The following is an 18,940-nucleotide window of genomic DNA, read 5'->3' on the forward strand; positions in this document are numbered from 1 at the left end:
TACAGTATTTAGGATTATTTTTGAGGGGAGGAAGGGGTTGTGGAGTGGTGAATAAAGAGACCCACTTCTTTTTTTTCTTTTTTAAGCCAAGAGACTGTTAAACAAAAGTCCAAGTCTACTTTCCTGGTCAAAAATATCTCGCATTCTGTCTGTTGAAAGCTGTGTTGAGTATCTCCTGAGCTCTAGTAATGTCTCTTCAGGAGCTGGCTGTCTGCATAGTGCACACTGGACTATCATCTTAAAATAAGGATGGAGTTAAATGGAATCAGAAGCAATACTGTGGCTGTTCCTGTTAGTGTGAGGGAATATGGAAAACTCACCTGTTCCATTGCTCCTTAAGATTAAATGTATGCTTTGAAGATTGATCAGAGGGCTGGAGCACCCCTCCTATGAAGACAGGCTGAGAGAGTTGGGGCTGTTCAACCTGGAGAAGAGAAGGCTCACGGTAGACCTTACAGCAACCTTCCAGTGCTTAAAGGGTCCCTGCAAGAGAGCCTTGTAAAAAGAGACTTTTTACAAGCACATGTAGTGATAGGACAAGGGGAAATGGATTTAAACTGAAAGAGGATAGGTTTAGAGTAGATACTAAGAAGAAATTCTTTACTGTAAGTGTGGGGAGGCACTGGAACTGGTTACCCAGAGAAGCTGTGGATGCCCCATCCCTGGAAGTGTTCAAGGCCAGGTTAGACGGGGCTCTGAGCAACCTGGTCTAGTGGGAGGTGTCCCTGCCCATGGCAGAGGGTTTGGAAGTAGGTAATCTTTAAGGTGCCCTCCAACCCAAACCATTCTATGGTATGAGAGAATACCAGACATCCATAGCAGAGGGTTGTATGAAAAATGGTTAAGGGACTGCAGTGCAATTCTTGGGTTCTACCACTTATTGAAATGAGCCTGTCAGTTTTGACAGAGCTCTCATTTGAGACTAAACCAACAGACAGCCTCATTATTTTGCAGATTTGCCAGAAATACATTCATGCCTTTTTTTTTCTAAGCAGCTGCCCTAACTGAAAAAAACAAAAGCTATGTTAAATAGTACAAAAATGCAACATGGATGTTTATTTCTACTTTTTTTTTGTATTAAGAGTAAAGAATGGGAATTTGTAATTTTCAAGCCATCTTAAAACAAGAAGAAGCTTCCACTCATGGTAAAACACATTGCTGCATGCAGAAAAGCTCTTGACAGCCATGCTTGGAAATTTTTCTGGTTAACATCAAAATGTTCTGAGAGGTTGTTTTGATATGAGGAGACATTGGGGTGGAGTGGAAGTGGGGACCGTTAACATTTTCTGTCACTTTTGGTTGATGCTTTACTGCAGGAACAGCTTAATGTGTCCACTTTGAGATTTACTGAGGAACTTAATAGAAAAAACAAGAGGGCTTTTTCCAGATGTACCATAACACAGTAACTTTTCAAAACCCTGAAATATTTCAATTCCCCCCCCCCCCCCCGTGAGCTTTATTTACCAGTAGTATCTTATATCAGCTCTTACAATCTGAGTGTTTTGGAAACAAGCTAAAATATTTTCCTCTAGAAGTCAGCAGTTAGAACTTGAGAACTTGGGTGTGTCCCAGATATGGTGCCTGTTCTTGGGTGAATAACCAGTCTGTAGCTGCAAGTTCTTCAGACTGTAGAGATTTCCACATATGTTGTCTGCTGTACTCACCTTGATCCTATTTTCTGTCATGTCTGATGGTTTTACTTTACCATTCAGAAAAATTCTAAGCCACGGTAGATTGAAGTGCAGACAGCTTGTAAACCAGATGGGGTTTTTTCTTCACTTTCTCTTTTAATCCAATGTAAAAAGCACCCTAATCTTTGTAAGATAGCTCTTAAAATGAGATATTTAGGTCCCATAAAACTTGTGTTCTGTTTCGGTCACACAAATACTATATCAAAATTGGATTGTGTGCATCTTTGCAGTACCCTGATTTCATTGTGTCATTGATTTTTGTCTGCAGCTATGAAGATTAGAAACATTTTTATCCTTTGGATTTTTGGGCAATCATTTGCATTCTAGGACTTCAATGTGCCCCAGCCTCCTGCATCTTTATGGTCAGCCAGGGGAGGCTCATCCGATCTCTTTCCTTTGTGCTCTCCATTTGTAGCTTTTTCTCTGCTGTTAAAGTTTAATGACTTGGTGTTATTTTGCATGTCTGGCAAAAATCTCAAAATAATGTGTTAATATAGCTAGTAGGGAAATTAATTTAATGGAGTCTTAATTTCCTTGTATTGGATAAACTTCAGCTACAGATGACCTTTTGAAAAAGAGATTTTAATATAACTGAGGACTTCCATCTTGATGAACTGAAGATGAGGTTTCTTGGGTTTTTTGCTTTGTTTTGTGGGTTTTTTTAATAATATGAGTCACATTTTAATGGAGAAGAATACCGTATTTTCATGGTTGTGCAACTGCTAATTGATGACTGTAGTGGCTGTTTATGTGTAAAAGTAAAATTAAAATTTTATTTATATATGTATATGTGTTTAATGCTGTTTACAACTTGCAAATAAGGAAGGCATTCCAGTATCTAGTAAGTGTATTTATATCTAACATTCATGCTAATAATATGCCACCTAGATACTCCAGAAAGTTGGCTAATTTTTCTTTAATTTCAAGGGTTTTTTCTGAATATTGCTGCTGGAAATTTCAAGGCAAAAAAGAAAACCATCTTTTTGTAATGAAACTTCAGTAGATTTTTGTCCCGAGTCTCAACCAGCATTAGTTTCTGGTGGGGATTTAGCAATAAATGTGCTTTTCTCTACTCTCAGCACAAATCCTGAGATTAACTTTGCTGTGAAGTATCTTTAGGTCTTAATGAAAACTGAAGTTACTCATCCTGGTAAGAGTGCCCAGAGAGACAATGCCTCCATATCCTACCCTATTAAATTTTCATGTATTAAGAAGGATATACTGCTTGCAGTACTTTTAACTTAAAGCCTATCCTGTATATATGCATTATTTTAAATTAATAAACAATTGTACTGTGGAAATAGGTGTTAGAATTGGAGAGTGTTGTGCTAAATACAGGGGAAAACAAGTGAAGTATGAGAATGTTTTCTCATAGTGTTTTTTAATGTCTTTAAATGTGATATCATGCAATGAAACAGTTACAGTGAGAAGTGTAATGGAGCTATTCATAAGCTAAAAGTTTGGGTTGTTGCAAGAAGCGATTTTAGTAGCCTAAGCAGAACTAGACTGAGGTAATTTAGGGCCCTTTGGTGAAGTCATGGAAGGCTGCTGAAGCATGACTCCTTACATATATATTAAATACATTTTAAATTAATTGTCTTCTCATTATAACAGTATAGCTACTGCCTGTTTTATTTTATTAGCATTGCCTTATAGATGCTTTGTGGTTATTTTCTGTCTTTCTCTTTCCCCTATCTTAGTGGAATCGGTCGAAATTGGCCATGGGCCTCTGGCGGAAGCAGCATTTTGGCAGAATTTGGGACTTTGCATCTGGAGTTTGTGCATTTGAGCCACCTGTCTGGAAACCCTGTCTTTGCTGAAAAGGTTAGACTTCTCAGTCAAAATCATGTTGTAAAAATCAGATGTTGGGAGATTAATATCAGTTGGGAGAGATTTGGATTTTCCTCAGTTGTAAGCATTTGTCGCATTTTCCCTAATCACCTTGGCATGGTTTTGTATTAAAAAGTCAAAAATCCCTTCCAAAATTATTCTGATGCATATTCTTGTATATGGCCTCATAAAACACATAATTTCTGTTTATGTTCTAAATTACTATCACATTAAACAATCAAACTGTAGAGCTTTCTTTAGTTCTTCACCTGAATAAGGTGTAAACAAATACTGACATTATATTGGGGATAATAACTGATGTCTAGAGAAAGGAAAGCACCATGGTGTTTTCAACAAGTTTATTCTTGAAAATGCTGTATAATATCACTGCTGTCAGCGAGGTCATATAGCGCTTCCATTGCACTGACCTATAAGAAATACACTTTGAACTTTCTTTGGGGGAAAGAAAAAAAAATCTCATCCTTTGACAAAACAGTTGTTTTTAAGGCCCTTTGACAAAACAGTTGTTTTGTCAAACAACTAATTCTTCCAAAATTTGACAACATTTTATCTACATGATAAACATGATAAAAACAACATGTTTTATCTACAACTTTTTATTTACATGAGCCATGGAAAGCAACTCCTCCTGCCCTTAATTCCCACCTAAACAATTTTGCTTTGCTTTTGGGTGTATAAATAGCCAGCAAGTCCGGTTCTTTATAATTCACTGATTCATTTATCTTCTTCTTTTTTTTTTGTAATTTAAACTTACACTTGTTTTGGTTTTGTATTCTTACTGCAGCTGCCACATGTTAGCTAAAACTGATATTATCAATTTAATAATCTAGCTAATAACAAGACTCCAAATGTTTAGCAGTAGGTCTAAAAGCAATGGTCAAATCTAAAATTATTACTGGATAAGGACTGAATGGCTTTACTGCAATACTGTTGTCAGCATTGGAATAAATTTTGTGAAGCAAATTCCTAGAAATTTTCATGTATTTAGGGGTGAATTTAAAGAGAATTTCTCTTAAAGAAATCTAATCTGCAGGGGATGTATGGGAAGGGGGTGGCAACACTGAGGAATAGCCAGAAACAAATTTACTACATAAGTTAATTATCTTTTTGACATTTATGGTAATGTTAAACATCTGTGCTACTAAGAGACAATGAAAGTGTGTATCTTAAAATCCTAGTCTGTGGTTCTCTTACAGAATGGCATCATGCTCTAGCTACAAGATGCTGGAAATCTGTTTATGTAATCTGTTCTGAAAACCCTTTAGAGATTGTGATTCCAAAGCCCTCCAAGGCAAACTTTTCCAGCACTGGTACACTTGACAAAGAAGAGAAAATGCTGGAATATGCTTTTCATGGAACTGTTTGTAGAAGAACTCATTAATTGAAGTCTAGGACACATTGCAACCTGCATTTGGGCAATGCATTTGGGCAGGAAGTAGTTTACGTACCACAACAGAAATCCTTCTGTATCTTGGTATAAGCTAATTTATGTTCTTTTTCAGTAGCTAATTCACTGGATCTCTATACATTCAGGGTGTTTTAATGAAGGTGTCAGTACCTTTTTGTTATGATTTCTGGCCTGCAGTGCTCAGGATCCTCATTCTCCCAAGTTGCTACATTTGCTTTTTCTGTGAATCTTAAAAGTATAACTTATTTCATGTGCTCTGCAATGGATTGTGCTGCTGGATGACTCCAGCTGCAGAGCATCTGGACTGCAATTGTTTCCCAGGGCATCTCATTTGTAGCAAGCTCCTTAACAGTGCCAGCAAACTGCTCAGGGCTGCCTGGGTTCCTGCTGGGCAAGCTGGTTGTATGAAACTCAGTTCCAGCAGTACTCTCCTTTCCAGGCAAAACTGCTTTAGAGTTCATTTCCACATCTGAACTAGGTGATAGGCTTAATATTTAATACCATTTCTGATTTAGGTATATGAAGAATATAATGCTGCCATAGGTTAACTTAGTTAAGGCAAATATTCTCAGTGAATTTCAGTATCCTGTGGAGGAGTGAGATAGTCTGTATGGCAAGCCCCGAACTTTGGAGCTTGCTTCTGTTGTTGTGTTGTTTCATTGTTGACACTCGACACACAAACTCCAGAGGTTTTGAGGGACTTGTTTGCGCAATGATATCAGCTTTGAGAGTCCTTTTTAATAGTAATACAATTGCATTGAGGTATTTGGGCATATGTGTTGAATAAGACTGGGGTTTTTATTTTTAGGCATATTGTACCAACACTGTTTTATTTTATGTGGGGGGAAAATGGGTCAGTGTTCAATGTTTTGTACCCTTCCAATAGGTAATGAATATTCGAAAAGTTCTAAATCGACTGGATAAACCAGAGGGACTTTACCCCAACTATCTGAATCCCAGCAGTGGCCAATGGGGCCAGCGTAAGTAGCTCAAGTCTGGTACTGTGACCTGTCTGTCAGTGTGCTGCCTGCAGTCATTAAATTCTTTCAGTCACTGTTACATGTTTTTTGTATATATATATGGAGAACTTTTATAACTATAGAAACTCACATTATATTTGATGTTCTATAAAATGTAAAAAATGCTACAAATATAAAACTAATAATTCTACTTGCTGTATTTCAATGTACATTTTTGGATCATTCAATATGGCTTGTGCAAGCAGGGAAATGTCTGAATATGTATGATTTTGGAAAGGAATTGGTAAACTACCTCTCTCTTATTAAAAAATCTAAAGTGCTCTCTGAAGTAGCTGTTTAAGAAACATTATCAGCTCATCTGAATCAAATTCCATATTTTTAGAGTGGTGTGGGTCCACTGAAGAAAAAAAAGCAATAAGACAAGTCTTCCCAGTTAGTACCAGCTGTGATTTCTGTTGATGTTTAATGCCAACAACTTGTTTGAGGAAGCAAATCAAACAGAACTGTGGCATGGCATTAATCCCCTTGGAACCATCGTTGAAGACACCAAAATTAGATGGCAAAGATGCACTTCACAAGAAGCAATGGATCCCCTACCCTCTCACCACCAGGCAGAGGGAGCGAACCTTATGGGGCATCCCTTTGCACCCCTACTAGGATATTGATACAATCAAATACTTACTGTAAAGTGCCTGCACACCAGTGCATGCAGTATAGGGAACAGGAGGAACTGGAGATCTGTGTGCAGTCATATGACTTTGACCTCACTGTGATTACAGAGACATGGTGAGATAGTGTGCATGACTGGAATGCTGTTGTGAAGGACTACACACTGTTTAGGAAAGACAGATCAGGAAGGCATGGTAGTGGAGTTGCCCTCTATGTAAGGCAACACTTGGAATGTACCAAGCTCTGTTCTGGGGTGGATCACAAGTGAGTCAAGAGCTTAGGGTTAGGATAAAAGGGCAGACAAGTAAGGATGACACTGTTGTGGATGTTTGCTAATGTGGAGGAGGAAGTGGATGAGGCTTTCTACAGGCACCTTGAAGTACCTTCAAAGTCACAGGCATTGGTTCTTGGGGGAGACTTTTAACCACTCTGACATCTGCTGGAGAAGCAACACAGCAAAGCACAAACAGTCCAGGAGGTTCCTGAAGAGCACTGATGACAACTTCCTGACACAGATAGTGGAGGATCCGACAAGGAATGGTGTGCTGGGTGACCTCATACTGACAAATAAGGAAGGCCTTGTTAGAGATGTGAAGGCTGGGGGCAGCCTTGTCTGTAGTGACCATGAGACTGTGGAGTTCAGTATCGGGTGAGGAGGAAACAGGAGGGCAGCAAGTAAGATTGTAACCATGGATTTCAGGAGAACTAACTTTGGCCTCTTTAGGGATCTTCTTTGAAAAATTCCATGGGAACAGGTCCTTCAAGGAACCAGAGACCTGGTTGGTATTCAAGGATCACTTTCTCGAGGTTCTAGAATTATGTATTCTGATGAGCAAGAAATTGGGCAAAGGGGGCAGGACACTTGCATGGATGAACAAGAAACTCCTGTTATTGCTCAAGCATAAGCAGGAAATACGCAGGAGATGGAAGCAGGGTCAGGCCACTTGGAATGAATATAGGGAGTTGTCAGAGTAAGTAAAAATGAGACGAGGAAGGCCACACCTAGGCAAACTTTACAGCCACAAGTCCATAGGCCCTGAAGGGATGCATCCATGAGTGCTGAGAGCTGGCAGACACCATAGTGAAGCCACTCAGGATCATCTTGGAAAGGTCATGGAGTTCAAGAGATGTGCCTGAGCACTGGAAGAAACCCTTCAAAAAGGGCAAGAAGGAGGTTTCAGGGAACTACTGGCCAGTCAACCTCACCTCAGTCCCTGGAAAGGTGATTGAACACCTCATTTGGGAGGCCATCACTACCCAAGAAAGTGGGGCAGGAGTAGTCAGCATGGATTCAGTAAAGGTAAATCATGCTTGACCAACCTGATTGCCTTCTGCAATGAAACAACTACCTGGATAGATGAGGGAAGAGCAGTGGATACTGTCTACTTGGAATTCAGCAAGGCTTTTGACACTGTCTCTCACAGCATCCTCATACACAAACTCAGAAAGTGTGGACTGGATGAGTGGACAGTGAGGTGGATTGAGAACTGGATGAAAAACAGATCCCAGAGGGTTGTAATCAGTGGCATGGGGTCTGGTTGGAGGCCTGTCACTAGTGGTGTCCCCCGAGGTTCACTATTGGGCCCAGTATTTTTTAACTTACTCATCAATGAATGACTTGGATGAAGGGGTAAATGCCTCCTCAGGAAGTTTGCTGACAACACAAAGCTGGGAGGAGTGTCCCATCCCTTCAGAAGGACCTCAGCAGGTTGCAGAGAAGGGCAGAGAACAACTGCACCTGTGAGCCAGATCCAGTTAACTCCTTCCTTGGCTTCTGTCAGCTTTTTGGTGAGCTGCATGAGAGTAGATCTTTCTAGTGGCCAAGGCAGTTAGTGGCTCTGCCTTATACACTTACTCTGCTTTATGATCTTTGCCATTTCCATATTTTTAATATAATTGCATCTTATACACTCCTCATTCACATGAATGTTGGTGTGCACAGGAAAATGTATAGCTTGTACTAGCTTTGCTTTCCAATAGAATGTAGTATTGACAAATAAGTAGCTTCCTGTGCATGCAAATGATGAACACAGATGTTGATGCAGGTCTATCCATAGCATGCTAAAGCAGCAAAAACAAAGTCCTTCTTGTTGCATCTCTTCCATATTGGTTGCCTTCATTCGCAGACATTGACAGACTAATTTTTTCCCATAGAGAAGATCAGTATGTGAGACTCAAAAGTTGTTTTATTTGGGAGTGCTTTTCTAGGCTGTTTTCAGTTGATTACAACAGAAGGAAAAAACAAACAACCAAGACCCTTAACTGGTATAAGACAGAAGTATTTTCTCTCAAACATCAAGTGGGGAGGGAGGAATGATTTCTGAACATTTCTTCTCCAGCAGTGCCATAACTGTGAAAGCCACTGCTGGATCTCTGCCATTGTTCCTGTAAATTCATTTAGCCCTTGTTATTTTGACAGTAAACTGACAGTGATTTGCTGCAGCATGCGTCAATTGGATTTGTCTACTGGAATAATGTATATAATAACAGGGCTTATTATTGATGAAACTGTGCTTGTGCTATTTAGTTTGCAAATGTCAGAGGTTTCTATGGTAATTTATTTAGGAAACCGTAAAGGTCATTTAAATGCTGCTGTTCAAAGATCAGCCTTTGATCATAGGAAATATTCCATTGTTTTAAGAAGCCTCTTTTCCTTTTGGATCATGAACATTTAATTAAAAAAATGGTGTAGTCTTCCCAGAAGTTTAATATATCTCATTCAAAGGATAGGGAGGGGAAAAAAAGCCATTTAAAACCCAGGTTTGATGGTACAATATATTTGGTAGGCACAGGATACATTCAGAAAGCTACATTATTTTTTGCATATCACTGGCTAGTGGAGGAAAAGGACACTGTTAGTAAAGTTTGAATAGAAAAATATATATCTTCTATGTTTGCACATCTTTGCAACCTGTTTGTAAGGTGAAAGGAGGCTTTCCATGAAGAGAAAGATACAAAGTAGTTTAAAAATAAATTCTCTCTGTTCTTTTGAATTCCACCAACAGGGGCATAACTTGGAAGCTAAAATGCAAGTTAGGTGTCAAGGAAGTTTGAGCTCAGTACCACTAACCCTTCTGCATCTCGCTTTATGAGCGGGTTGTTTTTGCTTTACTCATGCCCAGAATTTTGTGGTATGACTCATGGACTTGCTGCACGATCTGTGTAACTACATCTACATCCTGGATGTCTTGGGTGAAATTAGTGGATACCTTCCTTGCTGTAAAATTGACAGTTATAAATGAATAGTCCTGGTAAAGCATTTTGACATCCTTTCACTGAAGACACAGTAAATGCCAAATCACTTGATTTTACCAGGCAGCATCAAGTTTTAGAAGAAAACCTCTAGCTAGTGTTCTTAGTTTAATGGAGCTTAGAAAAACACTTTACATATGTATATAGTAGTAGTATTTCCTGTATTAAGGGGATCTATGCTGAAATCATGATAGCCCATTAAATTTTGCCAAGAAGCTCTTAGGTTCCTGCATAGCAAGTGGGTGCAACCTTGTACAAGCAGCTGAGAGCATCACTAACTTTCCCATCACTGGTGCAACTGATGTTGAATGTCTGACTTGTGTGGTGTTAGTGTTTGCAGAGTCACGTCCTAAATTGTGCAATTGAATAATCACAGCATCTGTAGTACCAGATCGTTTCTCGTAGTAAGCATAGGGCAGAATAATGCAGTATCACAGCAATAATCTTCTGTAGGTGTGGATAAGTCTTTTTTTTTCCTTCTAGAACCACTGCTGAGTTGTGAGAGCAGTCAGATGTTCAAAAATATAGTATTATTTTTAAACTTATGGCTCAGCGCTTTGAAATACCACTAAATAACCTGAAATTCAACTCTGCAGCAAGGAGCTAAAAGCCTTTTTTATGAAGTGGCTTAAATGGAAAGTTAGTGAATAAAAGAGCAAATAAAAACAATGCCTGCACATTAAGAAGGGAAAGCATTTATCAAATTAGAGAGCGCTTTCTACTTTTTTTCCTTTTTAGAATAAAAAAGACCTTAGTTTAACACATTTTTGTGTGGGATAGACTACATGAATTAGAACTAACAACTATAAATTCTTTTTTTCTTTGCCATGAACTCTTCAGGCATGTTATGGATATTAAATAACTATGGTGCTTTAGCTAGATTAAAAATTTAGAAAATAAATAAATAAATCTCTGCTTATACCAGTAAAGTTTTTCCTGAGGTTCCAGGCTTATGTTTACTGAAGATGTTGTAGAAAGAGATCATTGCAAACTGTAATTGTATTTTATTGCCTGGGCTGAAGATGAAATTGTTGTTCAATCTCTTTCTTCCCTATTAAGATCATGTCTCTATTGGAGGGCTTGGAGATAGCTTTTATGAATATCTGCTCAAGGCATGGCTGATGTCAGACAAAACAGATGAAGACGGCAAGAAAATGTATTATGATGCTGTTCAGGTAAATAAGATATGTAAATCTTCCTTTCCATAATAATCTAATCTATTGTAATCCTAAAGAGACAGGCTCTGGGGACAATGTGAGAGATTTATGTATTTGCCACCACAGGGTGTTTTTTTAAAGAATTAGTTTCTGTTTTAAAAAGACTTCTTCAAATAGAAGTGCTAGAGAAATACAGATACTGTGGGAAAGGGGAGAATCTTGATGGATAACTATTTTTTTTCAACTGCAATGTAGTCAGTTGTCTCTGGAGGAGAAAAGTATAAAATAAGCAACAAAAGATGCATCTACAAGTACTTCCCAGATAGACATTCAATTGTTTTTCCTTAGTCTTCTCTAAATATATATTACTCTTGTCTTTTTCCCTTATATCCTCAAGTATATTTCCACAAGAGGGAATTCCTCTCTTGTGTTTCAATCTCATGTTTCAGCCATCAAAAGTGTTTTGATTGTGGTCCGCAAATGGATCAATGTGATATGGTAGGTAAGTATAAATGAAAATAGGGGCTTTGTTGCACAATTACTTTTTGGTCCAAGAGCATATATTAGCCAGCGTCTGTGAAACAGCCAAATTGGACACAAGAGAAAGTTTTCAAAAATCAGAATTGTTCATACTTACATTTCTATGTGGTATTTTATTTATGGTCCTGCTGGTCTGCAGTTTGCTTTGTTATTGATGGTATTTCCTTAATATGCTGTTTTGGGAGAATTAATGGGTTTGCGGCACCAGATTGAGACTTGAGAAATATTAAGTTTAAATTCATATTTACAGGCTTTCCTTCCAGTCTTGGGCAAATGACCTAATTTCTCGGTTCTTTGCTTTCATATATATATATATATGAGATAATATTAGTTGGGTTTTTTCCCCATCCTTTTATCTGTTTTGACTAGAAGCTGTCTAGGGCCAGGACTTTTATCTCTTATTAACTGTATCTAGGTACACTGCCTCTGTAGACAAAGCTTCAAGATGCTAAGCAATATCTGCTTATTCTTTCATATATCTGGAAATGCACTGTCCCTAGGGAAGTTATAAGTCTCTTTTTACTTCTCATACACAAAAAGTTGTGACATTAAAAAATACAACTCTGACTTATTGCAACTATTCTTTTTTCATTAGAAAGTCATATGTGATGATTTGAGGGAGAGTGTGATTTTTGGTGGTAGGAAATTTGATGACCAAGTATCCCCTGCTAAGAAAATCTTGCCTTTAATTTTGTAAGTGCAGATTTGGATGCAGTTGGCCTCATTTTCACTGCTAACATGGTTTCAGCTTCAGAGCAAAAGGTGGATTTTAAATTAGATTTGAGTGCATTTGAGGCTATAGCATAAGAACAGTGCTACTGTAAATAGCTCAGCCATCGGGTTGGCAGCCAAACAGAGAGAACAAAGTGTCTGATAATACAATATCAATTCATCTTACCATGGAAGGCATTTTGAAGCACCTCAAAGCTGCTTCTAGCCTTCTGCTTCTGTTGGCTTAATAACGCCAGGTTTTTCTTTTAAATACATTCTCAGACATCATAAGTGCTAGTGCATAGATGCATACGGTAAAAAAACAATGTGCTTTTGTCTGTACAGCTATTCTGGAAACAATTGCAGGTAGACTGTCCCAAATGTGGTGTGACCATCACCCTTGCTGGCAGGACCCTGAGTGCACTGCCCTCCATCCTGCAGAGGAGGAGCAGGGGCGCGTTGATCCTAGCTGACAGCATTAGAGAGTCCAAGAGAACCCAATGCCTCGGTGGCCTTCTACTAAGGTGGAACTTCACCTTCCCCTGTTGTGAGCATTGCTGGAGCGAGGTACATGAGGAAGTCTATCTTGCTTTACACCACACAAGCATGTCCGCATCCCATGCCAGCTGCAAGGTGGCAGCATGCCTGTATCTCTCCTGAGCCAGCCCAAGTTGTCCATAAGCTGGAGAACTGCCTGTTGTCGGCTGGTCACTGGAGAAGAGGGCCAGGCACACTCTGATATGTGTCTATGCGGAGTGCAGGAGCATGCCTTTCTTTAAACTCACACCTTATCTATACTAGGATAACAACCTCCTTGGGTACAGAAGTTATCACAGGCATCTCGAGGTCGCAGTGGGAAGCAGAAGTGGTGATGGCCACCACATTACAGAATCACACAACAGTTCTCCCTGCTTGGGTTTGAGCTAGAGAAGCAGAATTGCCTGGTCAGCAGCATCACCAAATGTGACAATATCAATGACAGGGTCTGAGCTCTGTTGTATATGACTGTTAAAAGTACCTATTTTCTTAATACTTTTTAGTAGTACTAGCTCTTAAGAAGTCCAAGCATCATGTATTAGCGTTTGAGAGGACCAAGTGATCACTATAAAGATGTGCTAGATTTCCTTATGCTGCTGGCTGAATGCCACTTCCAGTATTTTCTGAGCAATGGCATTTCTCCTGTTGGCTCTTTTCTGTACCAAGGTACATCTGCACCAAAGTTGAAAATGTACATTCAGCATTAGGAGTTGCAACTTGATGTTGTAACGTAGCTTGTTCAAAAAGCAGAGGCAAAGTTGCAGTCTCACAGAAACTACAGAATGTTTGTGCCCTACTGAGATGCCAGGTTCTTCCCTGGAGCAACAACCCAGATTTGAAATCCATTCTGATATTGGCTTTATTGCTATCGATCCATTACTTATCTAAATTAAAGCTAATTTGAGAGTCTGCACAAGCTGCAGTCTTTCTTTAAGACTAAGCCTACACGGTTTGGGCATTCTGAGTCTGCTTCATATTTTCTTAGATAAATTTCCCCTGACGCTTTCAGAATCTTTTTAAGACTACGCCAGAGGGAACGGTGTGATTATTCCTGGCCGTTCGGTCCAGCACATACCCAGCAGATTCTGAAAGAGTGATGTGAAGGTTCGATGCCTAATTCAATATCATCTGCTATCCAGAAACCACAAATGAAAATATATGGTGAGTGATATAGTTCACTGTGAAAAGCTAAAATCTATTTGGATAAAGCTTTGGGATTATTTCTCACATTGTTCCGTAAATCATATTTAAAAAAAAGAGTTCTTTCTATTAGAATTTTTGTATCACCTATAGATCGTATAATGGCTTAAGTTAGAAGTAATAACTAAGATGTCAAACTACATTTACAAACTTCTTCTGCTTGCCATGAATAAGATGCATATTTGGCTAAAACCTTTTAAAGAACAGTTTATTTCTAATAGGAAGAGGGACAGAGATAGTCTTGTTTTGAATACCAGAGCTTAATATGAATATATAAGGCCATCAGAGGGGTTCATAAACTCTAGAATTCACACAAAAAGACAAGTGAATGCATTTTTAATGTAAGTTATTTTTTCTCTTTTGAAAAACAATACCTATAATGTCCTGCTTCACATAATACATGAAGTAAGAGATTTTTTTAAACAGGTTTCTGTGGATAGCATGCAAAATTTAGTTACAGAACAAATGTGTATTCAGCTTTTAGCCATATTTTGAGGATATAACTGCCAATAAAATAGTCTATGAGTCTTTGCAAGTATCCAGGACAGGAATCATCCCACTCTTCTCAGTTAAAAAGCTGACCTCTGAGACACAATCAAGTTTAATAAGAGAACATCATGATAATTTTGAGCAAAAATGGACATTGTGGGTTGACTTATATCTAGTCTGGCAACAGCAGTGTCATAAACAACTGCATCAAATCCTCCCCTCTTGAATGTGTCAGCCCTCATTTCTCATTGAAACAAGGGAGAGAACAGTGTTGTTAGCAAACTGAACACATGATGTTGGCAGAAAGGCCCTTTTTATCTCTGGAGTTTCATGAGGGTCTGTTTAATTGTGGTGACAGTCTGGTGGCTGGTCTGTGCTGATTGCAGTTTCCATTAATTTGCTTGAAGTGATTTGCTTTGTGATTGTAGTGATCTTAAAAACTACATAACCGATCTGGACAATGACAGAACTGCAACAACTCAGTCATAATAGTTTGTCATACTGGGTAAAGCGAAAAGTATATTAATGAATTGAACATTCAATACTTGAGCACTTCTTGGCATTGAAGAAAATACATAAACAGGGCACACAGGGTGCTGCAATAGGAGCCCCTAGAATGAAACAGGGGACCCAGCAGTCTCACTGCATAGTTTGTTTGGGGGGTTTCTGGTGTAGCAGTGGGGAGGCATTGTCTGTAACTTATATGTGTTAAAATTAATAAACAGGCAGTTTATTTACATTTTGTCAGCAGTCGCATTTAAAATATTTATCACCCAGGTGCACTGGTGTTCTGCACGTAGCGATAGTATAGCTGTTTTGTGTAGATTCATTACACTTTGCAGATGAGAATGTCCAGAGGACTCACTGCTCCTTGTTATTCTCTTCACTATATTTCCCCTCTTAACAAGAGTTTTGAGGCTCTCTACAACTGCTTACAGAAAGCATCAAGACTAAAGACAGGCTTCTATTTTTAAATTGTTTATAATTTACTTATGACTGCACAATGCCTTGTGTTTTGGACTATGGAAGGTATTTATTCAACTTTTTGCTTATTTATGGACTGTCAGGAGAAGCAGCGAGCTATATAATGTTGTTAGAAGTCTTTCAGGAGCATTTTAACTATAAAAGTCCAGAGAGAAATTGTCTGGTTTCTGCTTGTGACCTTGGTCGTCTTGTCAGAGCAGCCATGTCCTTACTACTCATGCTATTTTCCCTTCCTTTTCTGATGACAAAAGAAGCTTATCAGGAGCAATAGATACTTATTCTAGAATATTCAGAAAATGCATAATATAATATTTTGAGAGTGGCTTGATTTGATTCTTGCCAGACCATTAGTACTGCTTTAAGAATATGAATAAATTTAGCCTTCTGGTAACAGACAGCATTAACTACGTTTAGTACTAGGGCACTGGTGCTCTTAGAGACACTAATAGATCTATAGAGGGAAAAAAATAATGATTTTCAGACAAAAGTAAATTGTCAGCTTTCCTCTAGAATTTAATCATCTTTTTAGTGATCAGATGAATAGATATCATGGTAGTTAAATATTTGCCGATGTTTCCATTTTAAAAATTTAGGCATCTCCATTATGAGCACGCATATTTCATTGCACTTGTAAGCTTGTCTGCATAACATGTCTTAAGTCCAAAAGCAATAAGTGCTTTAGTGCTTTCAAAATGTTTCTTACATACTGTGTTTAAACAAATGAAAGTTCTTCTGTGTTCAGATTTCAGTTTTGATTTTTAAAGCTCCATTTAGTGAGCAATGAGGACCTCAGGATAAGATGCCACTTTTCTTTGGCAGAAGTATATTTAACTTGTATGTAGCAAGGGCTTGAACCTCCTATTCCAGCTATAAACTTTTCATAATAAACTCATTGGAATTTTTGATAAAGGATAAATTTAATTAATTATGAAGGTTGATAAAAAAAGTATCTATTGCACTAGATCAACTCAACAGAGAAAACATAAGGGAAGTAGCAAAGTCAAGAAAATAGACAATTGACTTAAAAAGTCACTGCATGAAAACCTTACCTGCCTGCTGTGTGCTGTTTCAAAGCAATAAAATGTATTGGTGCAAGCTGTAAATATTAAAATAAATAAGCAATTGACATTATACATCTATGAATTATTGGAAATATCATGTGGTAGAATTCTCTTTCGTCCTCATTGTTGCTTCAGATCATCAAAATACTGTTTATGGGAAGTCCTAGGGGAAGAAAAATATATTAAAAGTTTGAACTGAGATATTTTGTAGTGCTTTGTTATGAAGACGCCTGCAGAATTGTAATTATCCCCAAAACAAACATTATAAACCCTTGCAATTTAGAACTAGAATCATATTTTTGAAGTTTCAAATTTATTAAGGTATGGAAATATGTAACTGTCTTGGAGGGCAGTTTTATCTCCAGCTGCAGTGACATCTTGAGGTGGGAAATGAAACACCTGGTTTTTGTTAAAACAGCAGTAAACATTGAAATTCATTAATCATAATTTAGAAGTTACCGTAAAAGGAGAGGTAAAATGCCTAAGTGCTAGAGGTAGTAGAACTGTGGGATTACATGGCAATTTGAGGTTTGTAGTTTGTTATTTCTGCTCCTTTAGCAGAGTTAATGTTTTTGAGCCACATGTTTATTTTGAACTGAGCAACCTTGAGGTGATCATTTTTCCTAAGAAGCCTCCATCTGTGCTCTGTAGGCATCTCTGTTAGTGTTTTTATTACCTGTCAGTGTAATCCACCAAGACAATACATGTAAAAGTAAGCTTGTTGATTGGGGGGTTTTAACTCATTTGAACAGTGAGATGATTCAGTTCTCTATCTTCGGTGTTTCCCTACAAACAATACAATTTTATTTTAAACAACTCAAAGGGTAAACGAAGGACTTACCAATGACAAAATCAAGTCAGGGTTGGAGGAAGAGGGTGGTGAAGACATCATTTAAGCTGCATGAAAATCTTAAAGGAGTGAAGAACTGAATGAAGGAAAGTGGGTATTTATTAGGAGGATCCAGTTCTACTGAATTGTGCAAGGATAAGAAGTGGCAGTATAATGTATAGGTTAAGGAACAGGCTGATAAGCAGAGAACACAAAATGTTGCCTTAACAAAGAAGGCAGGAGGGGATGCAAATCAGGTTGAGAAAAGCTGAAGAGTTTCTCTTTTGTGCTGTCAATAACATAGATTACACAAACGTGCAATTTGCAATCCTGTAGTTAAAACAATTCCTAATGTCTCATTTACTGTGACAGATAGGCAAGGGCATAATTTTAACATGCAAACTCATGAGAAAGATGCCAGTAGTAATACAAGGAGCACTTGAGCCACAATGCAAATTGTAAAAGGGACTATTATTGTTTCTAATTGAGTGCTAAAGCATTTATAAAGTTGTTGTATCAAAGGAAAAATTTCCCACAAGATGGAGAAAAAAGTTATTTGGCTAAAGGCTTTACTGTGGTAAGGTCTGTAAGCAGAGCCTTATGTAAAAGCTCAAAAAGAAAAATTGCCAGGAACTGTATCAGCTGTAAAAGTAAGTCTGACTCTAAAAACTTATAGGTATATGTGAGTACAGGACAAAGTGTATTCCATAATGCATATCAGCTTTACATGTAGTAAATTTGTTTCTTTAAATATCTAGAAAATGTTTATTTACCTTTAGTTTCTCTTCCTTGCTCTTCTTTTTTTGTCCACTACAGTCTCAAGTTAGGCTGTCTCTATTTTTATTTTTTATTTTTGGTCACTCCCAGGTAGTGTCTGGTATTCCTACCTTCGGCAACATACATTGGTAGCCACCTTTTCTCTTTCCAGACTTTTATGTTGCACAGTCTCTCTGCTTTACCTTAATACATTCTGGAATGAAATTTCCATTTACTTAAAAGGAAAATTGTACCAGCTCCAAAAAACAATTATCCATCAGTAATGTATTTTCAGCTAATCAAAGACCACATTATTTTAGCTTTTTTGATTATTTTCAGATCCTGTATATTGGTTTTCATTGAGAATATTCATTACAGTGCAAAGAAATAATAATCTCTATAGTGATAAATATCATAGAATGGTTTGAGTTGGAAGGGACCTTAGAGATCAACCAGTTCCAACCCCCCTGCCATGGGCATGGACACCTTCCACTAGACCAGGTTGCTCAGAGCTCCAGGCAACTTGGCTTTGAACACTGTCAGGGATGGGGCATCCACAGCTTCTCAGGGCAACCAGTTCTACTGATACACCACCCTCACAGGAAATAATTTTTTTTGCCCTTTGCCTCAGTTTTCAACAGTAAGACAGGTTGTCCTCGGGACAACTAACTTCCGGAACTGGTAGACAGAGACAGGGAGGTGAATAGCCCCCCTGTAATCCAGGAGGAAACAGCGACCTGCTGAGCCACTTGGATCCTCACAAGTCTATGGGACCAGATGGGATCTACCCAAGGGTGACGAGGGAGCTGGCGGAAGAGCTCACCA

The 18,940-nt window shown here is 38.3% G+C and overlaps 1 protein-coding gene across 1 annotated transcript in view; it reads left to right on the forward strand.

The window, feature by feature from the left end:
- Positions 1 to 18,940, forward strand: part of MAN1A1 (mannosidase alpha class 1A member 1) — a 109,643-nt gene that overhangs the window by 75,617 nt on the left and 15,086 nt on the right. The window contains exons 5-7 of the mRNA XM_027692310.1: positions 3,392 to 3,515; positions 5,837 to 5,930; positions 10,911 to 11,026. Coding sequence (XP_027548111.1) covers positions 3,392 to 3,515; positions 5,837 to 5,930; positions 10,911 to 11,026 — 334 coding nt within the window. The remainder of the gene's footprint in view (positions 1 to 3,391; positions 3,516 to 5,836; positions 5,931 to 10,910; positions 11,027 to 18,940) is intronic.

Source organism: Neopelma chrysocephalum, unplaced genomic scaffold, assembly GCF_003984885.1.
Source record: "Neopelma chrysocephalum unplaced genomic scaffold, ASM398488v2 Primary Assembly neopelma1_23, whole genome shotgun sequence".
Lineage (NCBI taxonomy): Eukaryota > Metazoa > Chordata > Aves > Passeriformes > Pipridae > Neopelma > Neopelma chrysocephalum.